The sequence below is a fragment of the Momordica charantia genome (assembly GCF_013281855.1).
Source record: "Momordica charantia cultivar OHB3-1 chromosome 5 unlocalized genomic scaffold, Mcharantia_2.0 BLBB01000005.1, whole genome shotgun sequence".
Taxonomy (NCBI): domain Eukaryota; kingdom Viridiplantae; phylum Streptophyta; class Magnoliopsida; order Cucurbitales; family Cucurbitaceae; genus Momordica; species Momordica charantia.
The window spans coordinates 4,706,075-4,730,975 of record NW_028275163.1 but is presented as its reverse complement, the minus strand read 5'-3'; the positions used below and the strand labels follow the sequence as shown (position 1 = coordinate 4,730,975).

The 24,901-nt window shown below is 32.5% G+C and overlaps 3 protein-coding genes across 3 annotated transcripts; all 3 read right to left on the bottom strand.

Moving 5' to 3' along the window:
• Positions 1 to 2,175: 2,175 nt before the first annotated feature.
• Positions 2,176 to 3,191, bottom strand: LOC111009133 (RNA binding protein). Its single transcript, XM_022282080.2, has one exon. The coding sequence runs from the start codon at positions 3,048 to 3,050 to the stop codon at positions 2,487 to 2,489; it is 564 nt and encodes a 187-aa protein (XP_022137772.1). The 5' UTR covers positions 3,051 to 3,191; the 3' UTR covers positions 2,176 to 2,486.
• Positions 3,192 to 8,069: 4,878 nt separating this feature from the next.
• On the bottom strand, positions 8,070 to 9,561 carry LOC148211181 (Calcium-dependent lipid-binding (CaLB domain) family protein). Its single transcript, XM_088123587.1, has one exon. It carries the CDS (start codon positions 9,316 to 9,318, stop codon positions 8,209 to 8,211), a length of 1,110 nt encoding a protein of 369 aa, XP_087979713.1. The 5' UTR covers positions 9,319 to 9,561; the 3' UTR covers positions 8,070 to 8,208.
• A 5,079-nt stretch (positions 9,562 to 14,640) lies between these two features.
• Positions 14,641 to 20,378, bottom strand: LOC111009422 (uncharacterized). Its single transcript, XM_088124485.1, has 3 exons — positions 20,208 to 20,378; positions 17,827 to 18,648; positions 14,641 to 17,172 (listed from the first exon to the last, which is right to left on the bottom strand). Exons 2-3 carry the CDS (start codon positions 18,646 to 18,648, stop codon positions 15,430 to 15,432), a joined length of 2,565 nt encoding a protein of 854 aa, XP_087980611.1. The 5' UTR covers positions 20,208 to 20,378; the 3' UTR covers positions 14,641 to 15,429.
• Positions 20,379 to 24,901: the final 4,523 nt, after the last annotated feature.

Sequence of the window (24,901 nt, the reverse complement as noted above, 5' to 3'; positions counted from 1 at the left end):
TATTGATAAGTTAGATGATGTGATAGCAACCATAGCCTAATAATAGATGAAACGTTATCCGATCCCCCTCATCCTAAGCCTAGTGCTCCATATTGAATTATAAATATGGATTCTTTTCTATAGTAAACTTATTCACCAGGCTCCAGCAACATCCAATATATATGTATGCTCTTGGTTTGGTTCGAATTTCAAATTAGACTTTTTCTTTTATATCCGTGAGTGTCCTAGCCAGCTTACGTGCATCTCGACTAATCTCACGAAACAACCGTCTAACCCTATAACATTTGGTGTCATTATGAGATTTGAACTCATTCCCTCTTAAATAGCCCTAATCACTTTGGACCAATGAGCCACCAATGATGGTTAACTTTCCAATTAGACTTGTTCTTTCGTATGAACAATTGTTTAATTTTTGGCCAAAGTTCTACTTATTTTGGCTTATTTCTATTATTTTTACGCATGGAGACATGAAATAACTTCAATGTCGTATTGTCATGGTCTCCCAAGCAATATATGACATCATTTATATCTACAACATCACACAATGTCTCAATAAACGATACATGATGTTACATACCCTATCAGCATCCTACACTATACTATCTATAATCACTTTCCTTACAACAAATATGTATATGGAGATTTGAAACTTCTATCTCAAAGGAAGAAATAAATGCCTTATTTAAATTTTAGTAAGCTTAAATGCCCCCTTCTTCATTCATTTTAAAATTAGAAGTAGTGGATGAACTACTTTAGTGTTTGAAATTATTATCGGGGCTTTTGCTCTATCTTTCTATAAAAAAATCATTTGAAATTGGGATGTCAGATCTCAGCGGATAGTTCTGTAGAGGGAGAGGGAGAGGAAACTCTAATTCCATAACCCACAGGAGAATTCTAAGAGTGCAAACTGCAAATGAATGTCCAGAATCTACAAATGAAGAAGGCAGGTTAAATATGTAGGGTGTTTGCCGAGAAGACCTAAAATTAAGAGAGAATAAGAATTTTCACCCATCTTTGGTCACAACTATCTTTCTTCTGCCTCCTCAACCCAAGAGTTATACCACTTTCTCGGCAATTCTAGCATTTTACTCCTCAACGAACGGGGGGAAACCAACTGAGTGAGGCCCACTCCAAGAATATCCTAGGCAACAATATTTTGTTCATTATCATTCATTTCACCAATACCCAATACCACCCTCGAGTAAAAATAGTTAAAGCTTAGACCTGTTTGATTTCTTCTCATTTATTTGGTATGTTTTCACCATTGACAAAAATACAGAATTCTTAGCCAAAAGAGAGTATGTGTCAGATGAATTGTGAATGAAATAACATAAGAGATAACATAAGAGATGTAGGTGAAAGATTGTTAAAACACACCCCAATGGGAGGTGTCTGGTGATAGCTAGGATAGAGAGGAAACTTTCTGAGTTTATTGATAGATTCTCCGAGAAAAATGTAGCAATAATATAACAGAGAACAGTAGGGGAGAAATCGAACTCCTTGGTCCTACAGCTTGGTAGTATGGTGGCGTGGGTGAGAGAGTGTTTGGGGCAGGCAGAATAGTATTCTCGTGGAAAAGGAGGGCTTTCTTTAGAAAGAGAGATGAGACTGGATTTGATACCAAAAAATGAGAACATTCAAGAATTTCTTGCAATTCCCATACAGACTAAATCTTGATCTTTGAGTTCTTACAAAAGACTAGTGTATAAGTAATCATAAATCTAAAAACTCTACACTCATCTTAGCCAAACTCTACCAAGTTGTCTTTAACATGTCTAGAACAGAGCAAAAATGAATCATTGTCCTTTTAATGGAAAATTAACTTTTTCATGGAGAAAAATGAAAGAATACAAAACCAGCCAACGAAAAGAAAAGGACACCACAAGAGAAGTCGAAACAAAACCCTGTAGTATAGATACAAAAATGGACTGAAACAAATAAGAACAAAAACCTCTCCGTGCAAGGGCATTGAACCTAGCTAAAGACCAAACTTCCCTCGAGACTGCTAAATACAAAAAGGGCTCCTTAATGAGCATAGATAAACATAAACTGTTATCTCCAAAAGGCCTCCTAAGAAACCACGAGTTTGGTGATCAATCAGACTAATTGGCCTGATGTGAAAATAGATACCCAGAAAACTTAACCATTTACTTATCAAAGAAAAGGTTCAATGCATGCTTAAAATAAGGAAAGTTATTAATTTGCAGCAAAGCACTAAGCAGTATCTCTATGATATTAGATACCCCGCTTTTGGGAAAAAAGTTTATAATCCGCATAAGTTTAACACTAATTCAAGCGACAAAAATTAAACATCATGGAGAGGCAAAACTTAAAAATTTGACTTGAAGCCTGAGGCAGTATACTAATTTGGGCTCAAATTCCTATTGACCAAGAAACTTTACACGAACAACTCGAGTATACCTGGATATACGTCCACAGAACATGAATCTGATACACAAAAGACTCAGCTTGGCTTCATCGTTGATTCAAAGCTCATCTTCCATCCTCAAATACTCTCCAATATCCGACTGATGGAGAACCACAATCCCATTGGGATCCAATTTCCTACAGTCCTGCGTGGACTTCGCCGCAATTCCAAACCCCAAAGGCACGTCCGACATCGAATACACGACGACTCCATCACCAGGAGCAATATTTTCAGTAATCCGCCCTAATCCGCCTTTCAAAACGTGGTTCCCGTACAAAAAAGACATCTCAGATGTAGGTTTAAGCCAAACCTTGTGCTTCGCATTGGGGGCCAAGAGACCTAGCGACTGAACAGTGAGATGGAAACTGCCGCCATGAGTGATCTTGCCGATGCAGGTGCCGAGAGCGACGAGGTTGCGGCGGGCTACGTTGGTGGCGCGCTTGACGAGGGAATCGCTGACGTAATAGACCTTGTTCTTGTGGAGGCGGAAGCAGTAGCGGCCAGGATTTGGTTCGGGGCCTTCGTGAGAGGGATTCTCGACGATGTTCCTGAGGTTGTTTCCGGTGAATTTGTGGAGCTTTTCGAATACCGCGGTGGTCTCCTTCTCGTCTAAAGGTCTCATCGCGGCCTGAGAATAAGCAAATCGGCCGGTCGGAGCAGGGGATTACGCGGTGACTGCGGAGGTTTTAGGGTTTTTCAGATGGTTTTCCCTCACTTTCTCGGGGATTTTCCCTGGAAAATTGGAAGAAACCCTACTTGAAGTTCTAGCGAAGCCCGGGCCTGAATTTTATTATTATTTTTTTTGAATGAAGCCTGGGCCTGGTCTTAAGAAAGCCCATAAAAATTTAAGAATGGATATTTATGTTTTAAGAAAATATCTTTTAAAAACCCAAAATTTTAAAATATTTAGAATTAATCCAAATTCCACTTTGGTCCCTCCAATTTAAATAGGGTTTCAAATACAAGTTATAAAGTTCACGCTTTTAGTTCTTAAAGTTTGTAAAATAATTCTAAATAGTTCTATGAGTAACTTTGACTAAAATGATGTGATAATTTAAATTGTAGAGTGTATTTTCCTGTGATTTGACAAATATATTAATTTAATAATTTTTCTTTAAATTATCTATTCAATTTCCTTTCACCTTCTTCTACCTCCCCTCCTTCGATGGAGCTTACCACCGACCGCCAGAAGCCATTTTATCAATGTCCGCCACCACTGCCAATCTCCGATGACGAAATTCGTTGGCTAGAGAGAACAAAGGAGAGAGGGGGAGCTCTCCCTCTCTACTCCCTCTCTTCGGCCAGTGAACAGAGGAAAGAGGGAGAGGTCCCCCTTTCTCCTCCGTTCCCTTATGGCCGACGAAGGTCGTCGATGTAAGTAGCAACGGTGACATCTGGCGAGGATGAAGATGGCAACTCATGACATTTTGGTCATAGATATATGCCTTAACCACTTGAGTTTGGCTATTATTATTATTTTCTGTTCATGGGTCATGTATGACAATTTACACCACATATATAAGACGTGCATCAAGTAACCTCCCTATGGTGGAACAAGTAATTGTTGACAACAGCCTTTTGCCACATTTAAATTATTGCATTTGACTTAAATACGAAGGGGCCTCCAAATCTCTTCTTTTTTAAAAGTTCCCACAAAAAATTTTAAAAAAATGTTCTTCAGATTGTATACGTCTTAAACATGAAATGATCTAGGATCTCTTGCTCTAATACTATCATAAATATAATAAATCACCCCAACAAAAATTAAAGTGAGATGGATTAGGATAAATTTAATCATTTATATTGGAAATCTCTAGTAATATGCTTGATTCAATATTTGTAAGTATCGTCTTTCAACGTGCATATGAGGACAACACCTAAAATAATACGAGGATCATTATAGGTGTTTAGCCTAATTAGTCAGTCACGCACGCTTGTATATACGGTTTTTACTATTTTCAAACGAACAAATATTGATACAAATTTAAATTTTTCCGAGTATTGGATAACATTATTTCTCTCTTTTTACTCCATACTTTTAGTTTTATATTTGAAAAAAATAAAATAAATAAATAAATTATTTATTGTTCTCATTTCTTGTTTTTTAAGAATTTTGGTTTCTTTCCTTTCTATACCTCGTTTCCAAAGTTTAAAAATACAGTTACAAAAGTACTATTGTTATCACATTTAACCTTTAACACTACAAATTTTCAAAGGACTTCTTTCTTTCTTTTTTTTTTTTTTTTTTTACCACTTCATGTGAACTTTAACTAACTTTTCTAGGAGGGGCTTAGAGAGAGGAAGAATTTTTTATTTTTCCTCATACCATTTTATTTATTAAAAAAAACTGTAAATCTATAATTTTGTTAATAATTTGTTATTTAAATCTAAATAATGTGAAATTAATAACAGTGCACAATTGAGATGGGGACTTTGTTTTTTAATAATGAAAAAAAAAAAAAGTAGGTTTGAAAATATTTCCAAAAATAGGATAGCTAAATTGTGTACAATGTACATGATTTAGTGAAATCGTGTCCATTGAACACGATTTTAGTAGAATCGCGTCCATTGGACGCGAGTCTTGTGTGACGGGAGCCACGTGGGCGATAAAAAATTGTGTACATTGTACACGATTTTGTTAAATCCGTGACTAAATCATATACATTGTACACGATTTCACTACATCAGGTCCCACCCTTTTCTTTTTTTCTTTTTTTTCCTCGATAATACTTTGCTATTTTTTTCCTCGAATGCACTTGTCCAACAAGTTTCCAATATATATAACAATGTGGCGTCAACGTTGTGACCGATGAGTATTACATTTCTTTAATTAATTAATTATGATATTAATTTTTATGTATATGCTAATTTTTTATTTTTTTATTTTTGTAGAATTTTTTTGTCAGGGAGGCGCGTTCATCATAGGCACCAAATTCAACCGGCAAGCTCTTAGGCACCAAATTCAGCTGGCAAATTTAAGTTTGCATACTTTCCGAATTCAGCCATAAATTATTATGGTTAATAAATTTTACAAAAAAAAAATTGGGTGAACTCATGTACGTTGTACACGATTTACCTTTCCAACATTGAGAGGAGGCACGCTCGTTGTAGGCGTCAAATTCAGCCAACAAATTTAAGTTTGTATACTTTCTGAATTCAGCCGGCAAATTATTATGGTTAATAAATTTTACCAAAAAACTAAAAAATTTGGATGAACTTGTATCACCTTCCACATGTACATTGTACACGATTTTTGACTTTGACTCCACTACCCTACTTTTGTCAATAGTTTTGAAATTCAGCCTATTTTAGATTTTTTTAATTTTATTTTGTAATTTACGTTAAATTTATAATTTCTTTTTTAATTTTATTATTTGAAAAAATGGTCCTTGAGATGGTTGTGGGCGTCACCATCACGAGCATGCGTGAAAAAAACGGTCTAAATTAGTGGTTTTGAATTTCTGAATTCTGATTGATGGCTCCCTTTAGTTTGTCATTACCTTCCTTTTGCTTTAAAAAAAAAATAATAATCAATAAATAATATTTTCCTTTCTTTTTAGTTTTTATTCAAAATATTCGAAATGACTCAACGTACAATTTGGTTTTTATGTTTTAACTTCAATTCACCTTTTATATATCAAAATTCTTAATTTTGATAATCCCGTCAACAATACTGTTAAATTGTAATAATAATAGGACAAGGTGTATAATTTAAGAATTATAAATTAATTAGCATTAACCATATAATTAACTTAGCGAGATACGTTTAACTTTAACTTTAGGGGCAGTTTGTTTCCTAGAAAGATGCCACCGTTTTGATTTGAGTAATATTTATGAGAATATGTTTGACAATATTTGAATGACTATATTTATTTGGTAAGATTTCGTACGTAATAATATATTAAAATTATCCTTGGCCTTATTGACCAATAGACCAACCGTTGTAACAATTTTGTTTTTATTAATTTATTATTATACTTTTATGTCAATTTAGTTTATGTTGGGTGAGTGTTAGAACGGTAATAAAGGAAGGATTGCACACTAGATTTCAGTTGAAAATAAATTACGATATTGTAACGGTTGACTAAAGTTTATTTTATAACTAAATATAGTATATAAATATAATTGTATATAGTCATTTATAAAAAAAATGATTAAAGAAAAAATATATAGAATAAAAATGAATGACAAAATTGTCAAAAGAGTATGCCCTTAGCAAGAGAATCTTCGAAATTAACGTTACATGATTCATGAAGGCATCGAAAATAGCTTAGATATCTAGCGACTAAATAATGAGATCTAAAAATATTCAAGTATCTAACGTTCAATCAAATAGAGAAATCTTAATGTCTATCCCATAGAATTCCCACAAAACAAGATTTCTTAAATTCTAATGCAACTTGAAAAAAGTTATTGTGGATCAAGCCATATGAGATTGGTAAAGTTTTTGTTTTTATGAAGTAGATATGTTGGACTTGTTTTGTCATATAATACATTTTCAAAAGTGTACTAAAAATAATAAATTTGAATATACTTGAAGAAAATAATAAATTAAATTAATAATATAAAAATAATATACATCTATACCTATGATCAAACTTAAGGTTATTTTATAAAAAGCAGCAATATAACCTTTATGGTAAAATATACTTCTGGACTCTCAATTTTAGATTTAGTTTTTATTTGATGATTATTTATAAATCATCCTTCTTATTTTTTTAGATTTAAATTTAGTTTCAATTCAATTCTTCAAATTTCAAAAAATTACATAATTACCGTTGGTTAACTTTATCATTTTGTTAGGTCAACTAATGGTAGACTCAACTTAGGAACTAATTAGAAACCAAACTTCAAGAACCAATTAAAAATTAAATTCAGACAAAAAAAAATTCCTTTTAAAATGTAATGACCAAATAAAAATTAAATTTAAATCTAGAAAAATGCTGGTTTTTTAAAAGGACCAAATAGAAACAACATTGGAATCTTTAGAAACCAAGTATTTTACCTTTCATATTAAATAGATCTTAATGCTAGTAAGAAAGAAAAGGGAAAACGAACTTAACTAATTCATTAACGATACATTTAATTTTAAAAAATAAATAACAGTATAATTATTTATGACTCGTTTTAACATTCTTGTCTTTGTTTCTTCATTTCTTAAAAAGAAAAACGAATTACATTGCTCCAACATCTATCAACTATGCTAAAACAATCTTAAATTGAAGATGGAAATAAGAAATAAAAAACTTGTTTTAGTTCTTTCTAAAATTTCTATACAAAATGTTTCCAAAAAAAGATAAACAAGAAATGTAATTAATTACAAAATGCTTAAAATTTTTAATAAAATTAAAAACGAAAAAAATGAGAACGTTACCAAAGAGCCTGCCTATCTTATTAGGCTATGCTTGGTTTCAAATTTCAACGAAAGACAATCTTGAATTTTGATTCTTCAAGATAAAAGTAAAATTCACCAAAGTTCAATTTATTAAAATTATTCGTGTTCAAATTCCCCAAGTCCATTCTATCTTGTTTTCTACCAACTTTTAGAAGAATTCTGCAAATAATTCAAATGGTCAGAAATTAGTGTTTCTAAATTTCAATTACCTTTCCTAATATTTTAAGAATGGTCAACAAAAACAAATTTACCTTTGAAAAAAAAATGAAATTATCACATATTAATATTTAATATACAAAAGTCACACAAACAAAAAATGCTAGCCAACTCTACCCTCGGAGATTTAGAAAGAAAAAAATCAATAGTACAGAACGACATCGTTTATTCAAAAGCCAAAGCCACCGGAATCACTGAATCCTGCGTCGTAGCCGGCGGTGTCCGACACCAAATCTCCGATCAAAAGCCCTCCCACCATTCCTCCGACCAACCCAGCTCCCAATCCCAACCCCATGTTATTCATCTTATGCTGCGCCGGCGGCGGATAATACGCCGGCTGAGGTCGGTATCCGTAGGCCGGCGGCGGTTGATGCTGGTATCCGTACCCTGGTTGGGGCGGTGTCGGCGAAAACGCACCATACGACGGCGCCGCCGAGTACGCGCTGTATGACGGCGTCAACTGCGGGTAAACACTATATCCAGTCTCCGGCGCCGCCACTTTTGGCGGAGGGACCGGGTAAAAGTTCGAAGACGACGGAGGATAAGCTTCCGCCTCCGCCGCTTTCGGCGGAGGGACTGGGTAAAAGTTCGAAGACGACGGAGGATAAGCTGCCGCCTCCGCCGCTTTCGGCGGAGGGACTGGGTAAAAGTTCGAAGATGACGGAGGATAAGCTTCCAGCTTAGGTGGCGGAGGAGCATAAACCCCACCGTAACCGTAACCCACCGAAACTGGCCCGGACGAAACCACCGGATACGCGCTAACCGGCTTGTGAACCTCCGCCGCAGCTGGTTTGAACCCTTCGACCGGGTCCGGTTTAATCGGACCGGCGACAGAATTATCCCCAAATTTGTAACCGAAATTCAAGACCCCCTGGGGATTTCCGGAAGGTTTTCTCACCTGGTAGCTCAGATGCTGCATCGAATTGCCGCCACCGCCACCGCCGCCGCCGGAATCTAGAAGCTCCTTCACCGGAACGTAGACTTCGCCGATGTCCCTATCGCCGAGATTCCGCTGGCAACGTAGCTTGAAAACGAGCGTGAGGCGGTTAGCCCTAGCGGCGGCCTCATCGACGGCGAATTTCATCGCGAAATTCCAAATCGGATTGCTACCACCTTCCTTATCGACGGGGGCTTGGAATCTCTGCTTGGTCTTGGGCTTGGCGTTGCCGGCGCCGTCGTCGACGAGCTTGACGACGGCGTAGGCGTCCATCTTCATGAGGAGGTTGACGTTGTTGAGGTCGCGGGCGGAGACGAGCTTGATTTCCATGGATCTTTCCATATTTGGGAGATTCGATTCAGAAGAAAACCGATTCAGATCGGAGAATTGGGCGGTGGAGAGAGATCGACGGAGAGACGTGGCGGGCCAAAGCGCGTGGATTAGATTTGTGGATTTATAAGAGTGAAAGGAGTTTTAGGTCGACGGAAGAACTGGAGAATTCAATCCGCCGGAACCATCCTCGAAATTTACCCCACCGCCCGGATTTATTTTTCTTTTAATTGTAATATATATACATACAACTTTGTAAATAATTCGCTAAATTACCAAAAATAAAAGACAAAAATCAAAACAGAAAAAACATAAACAAAAACAAAAGGCCCTCGATACTTTACATTTGTTTAAAAAATACTTATATTTTTCAGAAATTTTAATACTAAAACATTTGTTAATATTTTAATACTTTAACATGATAATGAGTGTGGACTATTTGAATTAAGTCTTAACCGATAAAATGTGGGAAAAATTATTATTTTTAAAAGAGGTATTAGAGCAAAATTGGGTAGATAGATTGTGATTTGAGAATAACACTTAACTTTCTGACACGTTAACTATCAGATATTCTGACACATTAACTTTCTGTTCAAAATATGGACAGATACTTGCTCAAAAGATTTTTTTTTTCTTAAACACTAATGTAAGGTTGATGGTAGTATTGAAATTTTTTAGATGATATGGATATTTTTTAAACAAATTAAAAAGTTCGAGGTAATTTTATAATTTAGCCTACATAACTTATATTTTCTAACCTTCAAATTATTATTGTCGTAATATTGGGTTAAAAAATACCTTTGGTGATGTATTTCGTGGAAATAACGTTAGTATTTGAACTTTAATTTATAAAAAGTTAATTACTACATTTGGTTGACAAGGTAATTCGTAGGATATTAAATCCTAGTTAGGTGAGTTTGAACTCAATCTTTCTAAACCATTTGCTATTTACATTGGCGCTTATTGACCACTAGACCATCCCATAATGGTTACATAGTTGTAGACACCTATTCAACCAAAAGGTGGTAAGTTAGAATTTTCATCCTCACATATTATATTAAAAAAAAAACATAAATCTCTTTGTAGATTTTTTCTTGTATTAGCCATTTTTCCCTTCAAAAGTGCAATTAAATTTTATTTGTCTCAGTAATTATATTTTAAAGTACAGTCAATGGATGAGTACGATTTCATCAAAATTAGGTAAATGTCGTCATGATGATTGGTGCAGCTGAAGGAGTTTGGGCGATACAATATTGAATTATTAATTTTGTATTAAGAAAGGAGAAAGATAATCAAAAGAACTAAAAAAAACACTTAATAAATTATTAAAAAACCGTCAAAAAGATATACCTCCAACCATGAGGTTGTCAGTTCGAATCCCTTCCCCAACAGTTTGTACTAAAAAAAATTACTAGAAAAACACTTAATAAAAATAATATTATATTTACATTAATTCATCTATTATATATTCATATATCTCACAAGTCAAGATTTAAGAAAAAAAAAAAACAAAAAAGTGTGTAGCTTCGCTATATTAATACCATTGATATGAACTGTGTATTAGTTGGTCCAATTTTATAAAATATTAAGTTAAAAAAATAAAAATCTACTTTTAATATTGATTTTATTTTTTTCAACAGATAGATCCATGATACAACTAATAAATTTAGAACTCAAAATAATTTTAAAGACCACCTTAGATTATTTAGAGAGGTCATTGTCCAATTTTGGTATATGCCACCATTTTAAAAAAGATTGGTTGCCTATTTAATTGGGATTTTCTAAAAAAAAAAATAATGCATTAAATAAAACAAACAAAAATAAATAGGGAGTGGAAGATTCCAAAATACAGTTATTGAGATGTCAAAAGAGACTTGGTCCACCCACCAAAAGTCCTCATAATTATGATTCATGTGAATAATATCTCAAATAATGGCATAAAGATGCTTTCATATTAAAAAAATGTATAAATCAATATTATAAAATTTAAATATCTAATAAATAATAAAGTAATGTATATATCATTATTTAAATAATGATAGATTTCCCGCCTAGCAATTTTATTTCTGCAGCAGTAATTGACATATATATCCAACAAAGAGGATGCGAATTAAATCTCACAACTCAACATATTATATTAAAAATAAAAATTTGTTTCTAAAAATAAAAATTGTAAAATATTTTTAAAATTTTAATCATTTTTTTTTTAAAGATCAACCATTTTTATTATTAAAATGACCTTATAATTAGGGAAATATCAGATAAGTTAAAGAAATTATTAAAACTTTAAATCTTATTTATTGTTTTCTATTATTTGTGAGTTACAAAATATAAACGTGTGATAGCTTAAAAATATAAATGACATTATATTTTCTTTTTTGTGAAGAAATATAAGTTTTATATCTCTTTGTTAACGAGTTACAATAAATATATTTATTGATAAGTTTTATTTCTATTTGTTAACAAATTGGAATAAATATATTTATTTTGGAACATTCTTCAAATAGGAATTATCGTGTAAAATAAAGATATGAAAATTATTATACAGATTCGAGCTCCTAAGAACATATATATGATCGACTTACTTATGTCACACCAAATGATCAGAGTATATAATAACTTATATATTAATAAAAAATATTACATATTCATCTTGCCGGATAAAATTTAGAAATTCCCAAATGATTAAAATCTATTTTGGCAAATTCTCTATCATGAATACTAAATCTTGGTACGTGCATCTATTTTACTTTCGAACCTGATTTATTTTTTCTTTGCATAAATAGATATTATTTTAAGGGAATAATGAGAGGATAAGGTAAATTATTTGTATGTCTAAAAAAAGAGTAAATTATTGATATTATCACGTAAGAACTATATACTTTTATGTTAATTTTACTAGTTTATTTTGAGTGACATGATTATAAGATGGAAAAAAAAGCATTTTTCATTATTTATTTCTAAAAAAGAATTTGAAAAAGTTTCTCGTCTCCGGTCAAAACTAGGGATTTCTTATTTTATTGAACTTTTAGATTATATTTCTATATTAATTTTTGAAAAATTTAAAATGATTGAATTATATGATAAAAGGAAAAACTGATATTCCAAAAACTGGTTGGGGAAGTCTAGTAAAATGTTGACCTTGACACATTCAAACAACGACTTAAAAAAAATTATAATAAAAAAAAAACTTCTAAAAAAATAAGATATTATTATAAATAAATAATAATTATTGGTTTGGGATTGTGAAAATGACATTTTTCGGAAGCTTCTATCAGCTTCTTTATGGCTTTTTCAAGTGTGATTTGTACATTAATATCATCACCCAACCAGAATGATGCAAAATATTCCCTAAATAAAGATGTTAATTATGAGAATATTATATCTCTACTTTTTAATGAAAACTTTTAAGAAGATTTTTAAATTTTATCTTTTTAAAAAAAAAATTATTTGACGAAATATCACAAGTAAGGTTTTAAAATGTACTACAAGAGTAAAGGTGCACTGTAGCAGATTTTTTACTATAATGAAATATATATATATTTAGTACAACATGTAATGGTGGTGATCGAACTCACAACCTCTTAGTTGGAGATATATGTCAATTAACGTTGAGCTATGCTCGTTTCGACAGAACGAAATATTCTTTTAAATCCTAATAAGTATAACAAAATTAAAATAGATATACAAATAAATATTACGTCACACGCCAAATATAATATATGCATCTCTTTTAATTTGTTGTTAGGTTCGTTTCACCCACCAAATTTCGAAGAGTTCTGGTTAAATGTTCGTTATGGATCTTATTTTATCTCACATATCATGTGCTACATATGTAGATGCAACCATTTTATGTTGTTTTTATGTTGTTTGTTGCATGATGTTCATGCACTTGACGTTACTGCAAAAAGATGTTTGCATTAACAATATTTTTTTTTGTATTTTTTTAGTACAACATGTTGGGGAGGGGATTCATTTAACTTCACCTAATACCTCAGCACGGCCCATGACTTCACACACAATCTAATGTTGAACTCAATATTTCATAAAACCACAATCTTTAAAGTCAGGAAATTTCAAACTAGCCCATGTCATGAAAAGGCTCCAAAATATGGATGAAATTATATATATCATGCTATATATCCATCAACTATTCATTAATTCAAGATCATAAGGTGGGAGTAATGTTTACCATTTTCTTCCCAATTCACCTAAAGCAATTTCACTCACAGCCCCATGGTATTTGAGAGCCACACTTGTTAAAAGGGAAAAAATGGTTTTTTTTCCCCTAAATTTATTATTATTATCATTTTATGTATGCTAGCTAGCAAAGATAATTATTAGAGACAATTTTCCATAATTAAATACAGCAAATAATAATAATAATAATAATAGAAAAAACAAGGTCAAAATACTATGGTAGTCTATATGCTTTCAATTTTTGATCATTTTAAAATATTCATTTTAATCGATGTAATTTTAAAAAGTGATTATTTTAATTCCTTAATTTTTTTATCTCATTTTTATAAAACAATTTCAACACAATACCATAAAGAAAGTGATAGTTTTGGTTCTTTAAATGATATCTATTGTGTATAGAATTTATATGATAAAATTTTACAAACAAACACCAAAATGGTCACCTATAAAAAATAAAGAGATCAAAATAAAAATTTCACAGTACATGAGATTAAATTGTTGGAAGTAAAAAACCAAAATAGACATTTTAAAAGTAGAGAGACAAAAATTGTGCAGGACAAATATATATATATATTATTTTTTTTTCAAAAGAACCAAAAATAGTAATTAACCTAATAATAATATATATTTCTTCTCTCTTAGCACTTAATATCAGCCTTTTAGCAAGGTGATTTTATCATCATTTAATGAAGATATATTTTTGTACTCGAAAAGAAAGAAAAAATGATTATACATAATTTATAGAAACCGGATAGCTAAAGGGGATTTTCCATAAAACTACCATAGAATCCCTTGAAAGATCCCAAAAGATCTCATTTTCAATTAACTCCTTCATAAAATTTATGATAACAAATCCTAAACAAAGAGCAGAAAGACGATAAAGACCTTCACCAAATTTGGTCTTGTGGGCATTTGGTATCCTATGAAAGATAACATGTAGAAAGCACATAGTTTTGTTAATCAAACACTTTAAGAGAAAAAAATTCGACCCCAATTTGATAACCGTTCTCAAAATCACTAAGAGAAGTAGTTTTCAAAAACTTGTTTCTTTTTAAAATTTGACTAAGAATTCAAATGTGTTAAAAGAGAAAAGGTGAAAAATATAATTAAAAAATGGCAAGAAAACAAGCATCATTTTAAAAAACAAAATTATTATCAAACCAAAATCCAACAGTTTGAACATTATTACTGGCTTCTAAGGTAATCTCACATATATGTTTCTTTCTTTGTCTAACGTTTCGGTTCTCAAAAAGAAAATAAATACACTAACATTTTTCATCTTCCAGCCAATAGTTAAAAGAAGAAGAACTTGGAACCTGTAGGTGCAGCCAACTCCTTTGGTTCACTGAATAATTTAGCCATTTATCTACTGGAATCTGTATGCTCCGGGAAGAAAACAGATACAGCAACCTTCTGCCTATTGATTAGAGACTGAAGTAAGCCGTTAGAGAGACCTTTGTATCGACCCGATTGCGTAAACCCGATCAGACAACCTTCTTTTTCTATATTTACATTCGCCATAGACGGGCAATGCTCAGCTTTCTTCCTGAGGATGGGAAGATGAAGTCATAAGACGGAGGCTTTACTTTCTCCAATGGACACTGTACAGGAGCAAAGCATAAGGAGAGTCTGAGAATGGAGCGATCGGAGAGTAACGTCGTCCAGTATTTGGACTGTGGGGCGATAAATGATTTAAGAGACACAACAAAGTCAAGTTCACAAGGTCAAGGGCCTTAGTATCTGAGTTTCCACAAAGAACTGCTACAGTTATAAAGTGAAGCACACTGCTTGAATCTGAGGATGAGAAGACAGGCCATATAAGTTGTAATGAATCTCAGGCAGCATCCATTCTCGGTGAGCAAGTTAGCATTTCGGCACCTTAACCAGTTTACGAAACAAAGCTATGGACACTTTTATGTCAAATTAAACTTCCAGCTTATGGAAGGTGTTACCATTATCATTGCAAACATTACTTTCTCTGTCCTCTAGTTTGAAATCCACAATGCCATTCCCAAACTTCTCTGTGTGTCTCACCTTTGAATGAGCGTGCTGGGAAGTTCTCATCAAAAAATTTTCCTCAAGAAAAACGTCCTTACTCTTCCGCTTCTGTTTGACATCCAATAGTCCTAAAGCATGAGCTTCCAGAGCTCTAGTGGTTGGAGGTCGGTTCCGATTGCTTTGTCTTCGAGAACTCTTATTGGAGTCGCGTTCTGAAACATTGAGGCTTTCAGAACACTTGTTTGGTCTAGTTTTTTGTCCTTTTATTTCCATGGTGGAACTTCCATGGCTGTCAGAATCTTGAGGAATAGGCAAATTGAGGTCAATCAAAGTATGGGGTTGATGTCTACCTTGTTGAACTTCAATGCCATTAGGAACATCGACACAACTAGTAACTGTACTGCCTGTGGATAAAGAAGACAAAGGCAAATTCTCCTTAGACGAATCGACTTGAGGGAGAATATTTTGATGCAAATCATAATGTTCAGATGAATTGCGCTCCTCTTTTAGCTCAGGACCTGCCAATGTTTTAATTGGATTGCAGCTTGTCTGTTGACTGCAAGAGTTCAATTCCCAACTTGGTTCGGTATAAGCTGTGAAGTCATTTTTGGATTCGGGTTTTCCCCGGCTCATTTGGTACAGAACAGCCTTTCTTTGCCGTGCGTTGTCCATTGAAGTTTTCTCATCCTCCTCCTGAATTTTCGACCTTGTATTAGTAGAATAATATAGGCCGTCATTTGGAGTCTCATTATTTGAAGAATTACCTACACAAGTTTTCTCATCAAAATAAACATTTTTATCCAAGTTGATTCTTGAGCCTCTGGAAATGTCAGTTACTTCCTTATCATAATGCATACTGCTATCAGAATGAGTATCATCCATTGAAATCTCTGAAGAAATTTGCTCATCGTCTTCAGATTGATTTCTGGAAACGTATGTATTCGTAATTTCAACTGGCAGATTTTTTAGTTCTCTGACCTTGAATGTGTATCCATTACCCAAACTTGTATCGACAACCATAAATTTCATCGTATCCGTATTATTAATTGGAGTTCGTGGCTTGAGATAGCAGTAACGTTGTTGACTAGAAAAATCCTCCTGGTCTGGTTTCGTTTTGCCACTCAACTCAATCTCGTCCTTGTTGCTGCAGGGTTTATCTACAACAATGTCAAGCTCAAGAAGCCCAGGGTCCGAAGCAACCTTATTCAAGACATCACTGACAGAATCAAAGAAATGTTCTCCCTTAACTTGTTTTCTTCTGCAAAACTTCTTCACACCAGGGATCAGGAACACCAAAGAGTGCTTTAAACCAGCAGTACTACCATAATTGTTAGCCTGCTCCGAATGCCACCCTTTGGCTAACAAACGGGGCCACACAGCTTCCCAAAAGAGGTCACTTGATCGAGCTTTGCTCAACCTGAAATCTCCGGTCAGAAATTTGACAATTTCGACAGGTGTAAGTGCTGCACATGCTTTACCAACTGGTATTTCAGGCCGAGCAGGATGAATATGATTAGACTTCACTGGATCCATGGTGGTGCTGGTTAAATCTTGTTTTCCTTTACCAATTCCAACAGCCTCTACAAGTGCATTCAACCCAACTATAGCTTTCAAAGAGAGTACATATTCCTCCAGCAGTATTTTACCCTCACTAAATCTCCTTGAAACCTGTCAATCCATTAAAACTTGAGATCTGGAAAAACAAAATACATGTAACTGGAGAAAATATGTCACAATAATTTTAAGCGTCTGCAAGTAAGTTTTCAAGCAGGTTAAGACTACATTAACAACAAAGAAATGTCTACCCTACACTAACAAAAGTTATCAGTTATTATAAGAATCGAGTAAAAAATGCAAGATAGAAAACCAAGATTAAAGCATTTGCTGACTGGACGATTTTTCTCGAATCAAAAGACAATATGTTAAAGAAAGTGAAGAAAGTCTATTAGTACCACATATTTCACAATAGTGAATTAGTGATTGATGTCAAGAATGCATATATCTTTTGTGAAATTGAAAAAAAAAAATGAAAATACATAAAGGGTTGTAATTAGTAAAGAAAAAACATGAAACTGCAATGTGTTGTCCATCTATACAAAATCAGCATATCAATTCCGCGTTCTCGACTGAAAATGTGGGCTGAAGAGCTAAGAGCAACTCTCTGAATAAATATTTAATAAAACAGATGGTAGTTTCACCGCAGGTATTCTTTATTTTTGTCAACTTTTTACATTGGGTAAGGGTACGAATTTGAGGATCAATAAATATCACATCATCTATCAACCGTTGGCATATAATCCAGCATGGAGTAAAAATGTATACCTCCACTACCGTATTTTGCTTTTCCTCTGATAATGAGGAAAGCAAGCGAGATGCCAATTCCTGTTGCCTCCAGCCACTAAACAACTTCTGTCCACATATACATCTCTTGCCTCTTGCTTTACGACATGTCGACCATCTGCGGTATTTCTCAGATCCATAAAATTTCCCATAATAGAATGAAAGAATATCACCCATCTGTTTAGATCCAACAAACTTCTTCACCTGAATGAGGTTCTTCCCAAAAATGTATAATCCCAGGAGAAGACTGGCCCTTTCTATGTCACTCCAGTAATCATTCAAGGAATCGGGAATCAACCCTTGGCCATTGTCAACGTTGTTTTCATTCATATTGATCTTCATTTCTTGTTGCAACAGAAAATTTGTTGAATCGCCTGAATTTGTTGCATTTTCTGAATCCTTATTTCTCATGTCATCACAGGGTTTAACCTCTCGAGCTTCTGAAACATCCCGCGTCACAGTTGTCACAGCCAGATGTTCATTTTGGTCGGATGCCAAAACAATATTATCACTGCCATTATGCTGTTCCTGTTTCAGACTCTGACCACCATCAATCCTTTCTACCGGTACAGGCAATCCAATATAAGTATCAAGCAAACCACCAGCTTGACTCTTCAAAGGCCTGAAATCATCCGATTTGACCACAAGGAGGGGAATTATAGCCTGGTACTCATTCCCGATTCGGGGAAAAAGCTCAGGATCCCTAAAGTCGTCGCATGTACTAGAAACATCTGGAGAAACAGACTGCTCAGGTGACATATCTTCACTGCAAATACCTTGGAGTTTAATTTGATCTACATCCATCTGCAAAAATCATTCGCAACAATGCCAACCACTTGAGCATAGCTTCTTATTTTTAATTAATTCCACACTTATCATATCAAGAAGCATAAACCTCGCAAGATTTTATTAAGTATGAGACAATCTTCTTCAATCATGCTTTATACTGCATTAGAATTGCAGTTATTCATTTCAATGTTGTAAGCCTGATGAAGAGACTGCATATTTGTCCATTTACGTTGAACATAAAAAGTTTGTTTTTCCAAATAATTGTATTTTGCAACTATAAGCAAAAACAGAAGATAGGACCTCCAATTTTCCTGCAATTATATCAAAAATCCAATTAAAGATTGCATATTTATGTTTAATGTATTGTTTATACCAGAGGACAAATACCTCAATGTAATATTTTCTTCTGATACATACAAGTACAGTTGCTTTTAATTTCCCCACAACTCCCCTTCTTGAATTTTGACAAAATAATGAACAGTTCACATTTATTACTAATTAAGCTAAGAAATTTCTGAGCTATATTATGTAGTATGTGAATTATTTACTCTTGTCTGGCCTTTAAGAGAGAGAGAGTATCCAAACACAGGCATAAAACGCTCATTAGCAACCTATTAGATCCGCCATAACTAATTAACTAAACAAAATGATTTCCAAGAAGCCAATTCCAGGTGCTAGACCCAATGCAAAAGAAAACCAGATCGATTACTGAAGTTGGCATTTCAGGAGAAAACAGAAAATATCACATCAACAATTACCATAACAAATGTCCTCGGCTCAAACAAAAAAAACTCGAAAATCACTCACAAATCATATTTAGCCATTTACATGTCACGGATAGAACTGCGTTTTAAATCTTCCAAATTAATCAAAGAAAATGTTAGGAAGATCCATACTTAGAAAAAAAAAAAAAACAAAGGAAAAGAGAGCGCCGTGCTCCAAACTCAGTACACCACAGTCATATCCAAATCCATCTTTGAACCCAAAAGAAGAATTAAAACAACCCAACGACCCCACCTTAAGAGACAAGGCAAGGTCGAAAAAGGAAAACTCCACTCGAGAGTCGAGACTTCAATCTCGAAATCCAGTAACCACAGATACAACGAGCCAAAAAACAACCCCAACCGAACAAAAGAAACTAAACTATGCGAACAGTAGAGAAAAACAAACAACTAACCGGAGAAAATAAAAAGAAGAAAAAAAAAAACGTTCCCATAGATTATCCCAATGTGATCCCACAAAATTAAAGTAATCCGCTCGACGAAACGCCTCAAAAGCTCACAACACTCAAATAAATCGAACAAAAACAAAAAAGACACAGCACAAAAAATTCAAAACCGGCGTGAACCTTTGTAACATGTTCATAATTATACAAAACTGCCTACGAACTCAGAAGACGAGGCCTCACGTTTTGTCCACCCAGAAACAAATCGATACACGAAGAAATAAACGTGAAAAAACATAGACGAGTTTAGAATCCACGAAATAACATATACGGGTAGTTAAATACAGTATAGAACTCAAAATACTCGTAAATTATACTCGTGAGGAACGTAAGAAAAGGGAAGTTATACCTGCTTGGAGACGAAGCTACACTCTCATGGCGGAAAATATAGAATTGGAAGACGAAGGCCGAGGCAAAAACAGGGACGATATATAAGGAAAAGAAGAAGGAGAAATGCAAAAATAAAGCGAACTCGTTTCTCTGCTTCAGAGAAAAATGGAGAGAGAGAGAAAAAATATACGAAGTTAGAGAGAGAGAGCGGGGCTTATTATAGAGAGAGAAAGGGGGGGCTGTGGTCCGTTTCGATGGACGGGAACGAAAATCCCCACGCGCCGCGGCGGGAGCGTGGAGTGACGGCGGCTGCAACAGCCGGCTCGTGTGGCACGTACAGTACGCAATTCGGTGACGCTGACTGGATCCTATACGGACGCGTCCATGGGAGTCGATATGTCCCCGCGAATCGGATCTCGCCACGTCGTCTGGGGTAGTTACGCGGCGGCGGTATTGGCCGAGGCGACGTGTTTGCGGCGGAATTCGTCGCTATGGGGCGCTTTGTATTTTTTCGGGTTTCATGTGGCGGGCTGCGGAGGGGAGTTGTTGCACGCGCGAGGCGGCGCGTGTGTTTTTTTAATGGGTTTTGCATTTTTTTCTTTTTTCTTTTTTTTTTTAAGTCCTGAAATGATCCATTGGGCTTGCTTTCTTTCTGTATTTATTGTTTTAAAAAGTTAAAACTATATGGTTGTGACACATTAAATAAAATATTTTATCCTTTTTTTTTTTTTGGAGGAGTCAAATGTTTAGAATTGTTGAATTATTTGATTTTTCGTCAACTTACTTTTGGATTAAATATGATATTTAATTGGCAATGTGGATTACATTTGGTAATATGTTTTTCATTTCTAGCAAAATTTAGTTGGTGTAGATAATCTTGGATGGCGGTGAAAAAAACAAAAGTCTGAAAATAATTTATTGAAAAATATTATTTGTTTTCAATTCATTTGGTACCAGATTTATAAATTGAATCTCAATTTTAAAAATTAGTTAAATATATGTTTACTAATATATTTTAAACTAGTGGTAGTTTTCAACTAAATATTTGATTGAATTATTAAAAAAATGTGTATATATATTTAGTTGAATCTAAATTAATATTAATTAATTTATTAACATTCTTTCTAAAATTTGTTGAATTGTTATTCTACAATATTATATAATTTATTATATATTGTATTTTACATATTTTAATTCTAACAAAAATGAATTAGCTTGTAACATAAAATAATATATTTGTCAACATTTTATCTTTTTAAATTGGTTCACATAATTTAAAAATAGTTTCTAAAAATAATTGAATCCATTTCATTTAGTGAATCTGAACATTAAAAAAAAAAAAGCCCAATCTGGTTGCACACCCTCCTATTTTTTGTTGATTCGAAGATAAAATTTAAGAAAAATATTTTTTCGATTAACAAAAATTCAAACAATTTTCATAATAACAAATGAAATATAGTTTAATTTGTAAAACATGTCTCAACCACCTACCACCCACATTCCAGGCTAAGCCATTTTTTGAAGGGGCATCAAAATGGCTATATTGTTTCAAATCATGTCTATACTCATAGTTAAGTTTACATTGACTTGAACATAGTATCATATACCTTTTTTCCTGGTCGTAAATTTTTAACTTATCGTCTAGATTATACGAACGTGAGTATTTTCTTACTGCATGCAACCTCCTCAACTCTCCAACGACAAATTTTAATCACAACAATAACTTATAAAAAAAAACTTATAATTTACCTAAACATTTAGCAACATTGAAACCTCTTTTTTAAGTTAATTAATAAAAATCTAACAACCATTTGAAATACTTGATTTTGGTTGAAAATTAAAATTTGTGAGATAGGAACACCATATATTTTTGTTAGTTGAGTAATTACATGATGAAAGGATTGAACTTTCAATTTTCATATAATGATATGTGTCTTGGTCGTTTATTAATAATCGAATTCATCAGGAATAATATTGTACTAATATTATTAAGACTTTTATATATTTTAACTATTTTATAAGTTGTTAAATATCAACAAAATGAATAATATTGTACTAATATTAAATGTTAAAACTTTTATATATTTTAACTATTTTATAAGTTGTTAAATATCAACAAAGTAACAAATATATTGACCATGAACGAATATATATATAATACATACATATACACGTAATTTATATGGCTATCTTGATGATTTTGGAGGGTGTCAACTAAACAATAACATATTTTGTAACTTCTTTTTTGTTTTTTTTTCACTAACATTTTAAAGAAACTAAAACTTTTATATGAAGAGTAATTTTTAAAATTAAATATTTAGATTTTTATGTTATGTTTATTGTGCATTTTATAGGTAACAAAATGATAAAATAACGCTTTTATTTATGTTTTGAAAAATTTTGGAAATGGGAAGAAACAATAATTTTAATTTTTGTTGTTTTCAAAATTTATACACAATTTTAGAATTTTGGAAACGATTCTTAAACTTAAGAAACAATTATCAAGTACTTATCCATGCTAATATTTTAGAATTTAAAACTAATTTGGTCTGTTTTTTTTAAGTTAAATTATATTTTTAGTTATTGTTTAGCATTTTTGTCTTTATAAATCTTCTTGCCGTGACTTAATTAGGGTCCATTTAGAAATTAGATTTATTTTTTTATTTTTTTCTACGGGATATTCCAACTTGAGAATATATGTCAATAAAGAATAACACAAATACGAAATAATTTTCAAAAATAGTTTATAGTGGTTCCAGAAAAAAAAAAGGTTTTTAGTGGAAAACAGAGCCCGGTAATCTTTTTTTCGTGTCTTTTCTTTAACGCTTTGTTGAATTTACTAATCATTAAAAAAATCAGAATATAACCTGAACCAATTAATAAACTTTTATTATTTTGTAATCTTTTTTTTTAAAATACTTATGCGTACAAAAGCATCTGTATAAATATAAGATGGATTTTTATAATAATTATTAAGAAAATAGTTCATAAAAAATAAAAGAATATATATATTCCGATATTCATCTATAGAGACAAATAATAATAATAATAATAATAATAATAATAATAATAATAATAATAATAAGGCTTGCAATACGCGTCAATTGAGTTTTATACTAGATCTCAAAATTAAAAATAAAATAAAATAAATTAAACCAGTTGTAATAAAATGAGAAAAGTCATTTTTTTAATAATAATAGATTTTCAAGTCAATTTAGAATAAATCTTCAATTTAATGATTTAACTGGCCATGAGTCACGTGGCGCTTCCAAGTTCCAAACTTCCAACCAATCCAACACGCCGTTGTCTGACCCCTTTTTTCTTCAAAAAAAAAAAAAAAATCAAATTTCATTGATGCACTTTGTTGAATGAATAATTTTTAACGTTAAAGTTCTAATTTTATCGAATTAAGTTTAAAAGTTGAATAAATAATGAAAGTAACATTTTTTTTAAAGTCATATCGAAAACATCAATACATAATCATACCGATACAAATTGTTGAAATCATACCCAAACTTGACATTGAAACGTACGAACTTAACCGAAAAAAAAAAAGTCCACAATAGTTGTTGTAAGGACAAACACCTTATCTCAACCGTGCTTTCGTTTAATGCACGAGTCTTTTGTTTAGTGGCCTATTTGGATAATGATTTAGAGCCTATGAACTTCACTTTCTGTGTTTTTTTTTCCCTTTTTGAAACATGTTTTTTAGTTGAAGTTATGTTTCATCATGAAGCTCATAACTTATAAGATATTCGGGTAAATCTTAAATCCATAGACCCAATAAAAATTATTCAAATTTGAACTTTTTGAAACTAATTTCTAAATAATTCAAATATAGTTTCACTTAAATTAATTTATATATAAAAAAATAGCTTACAAATATTAAAAAAAAAGTTATCTAAATATATTTATGCTAAATTTTTAGTTTGAATGATATTAATTAATTGAAAAAAAAAATTTCTAAAATCAACTCTGAGCCGCGCAAAAAAAGGTCAAGACTCGCGAGCTTATGGATTGATGGGCCTGAATATGTGAAATATAGCTTGGCCCATAATAAATCGGGCCCGTTAAATATAGAGTTCTTCTATGGGCTTAGTCCACGAGTAAAGAGTAATAAAATAAAAATAGAAGAGTATGTACGAAATTTGTATTTAATTTAATCTAGCATATGCTAGTCTAAGATTTCTGAAATATTGTATGATATCAAATGTGTTTATATTTTCATACCCAAATTGTACTAAAAAATTGTATGTATACTTTATCAAAAAAAAAAAAAATTGTATGTATATTTTATGTCGCATGTGTTAAATTTGGTATACAATTAAAAAGTAATTTGAGAAAATTTGTGTTAAATACAATACAAAATATTGATGTGAAGGATTATAACACGAATAAAATGGTAGAGAGGATGATTTAATCCCTAATATTTTGGATATTTTTCAATTTAATTTTGTTTATATTAAGCTTTTTTAATTTTGTCCCTCAGTGGTTGAAGAGACTTAAAATAGGGTGGTCTAATGCTAAACTTACGTGGCCTAATATGTAATGAATGTTGACCTTTTTTTATGAGCAAGATAATAAATTTTTTGGTTCGGTGATCTGATTTGAAAAACAATAATTTTTGTTGAGTTTTAATGCATTATTTGGATTGAGAAGTAGAAAAGATGACTATGACTAATGTTGTAACTCATTTTCGAGTGCAACTTGAAG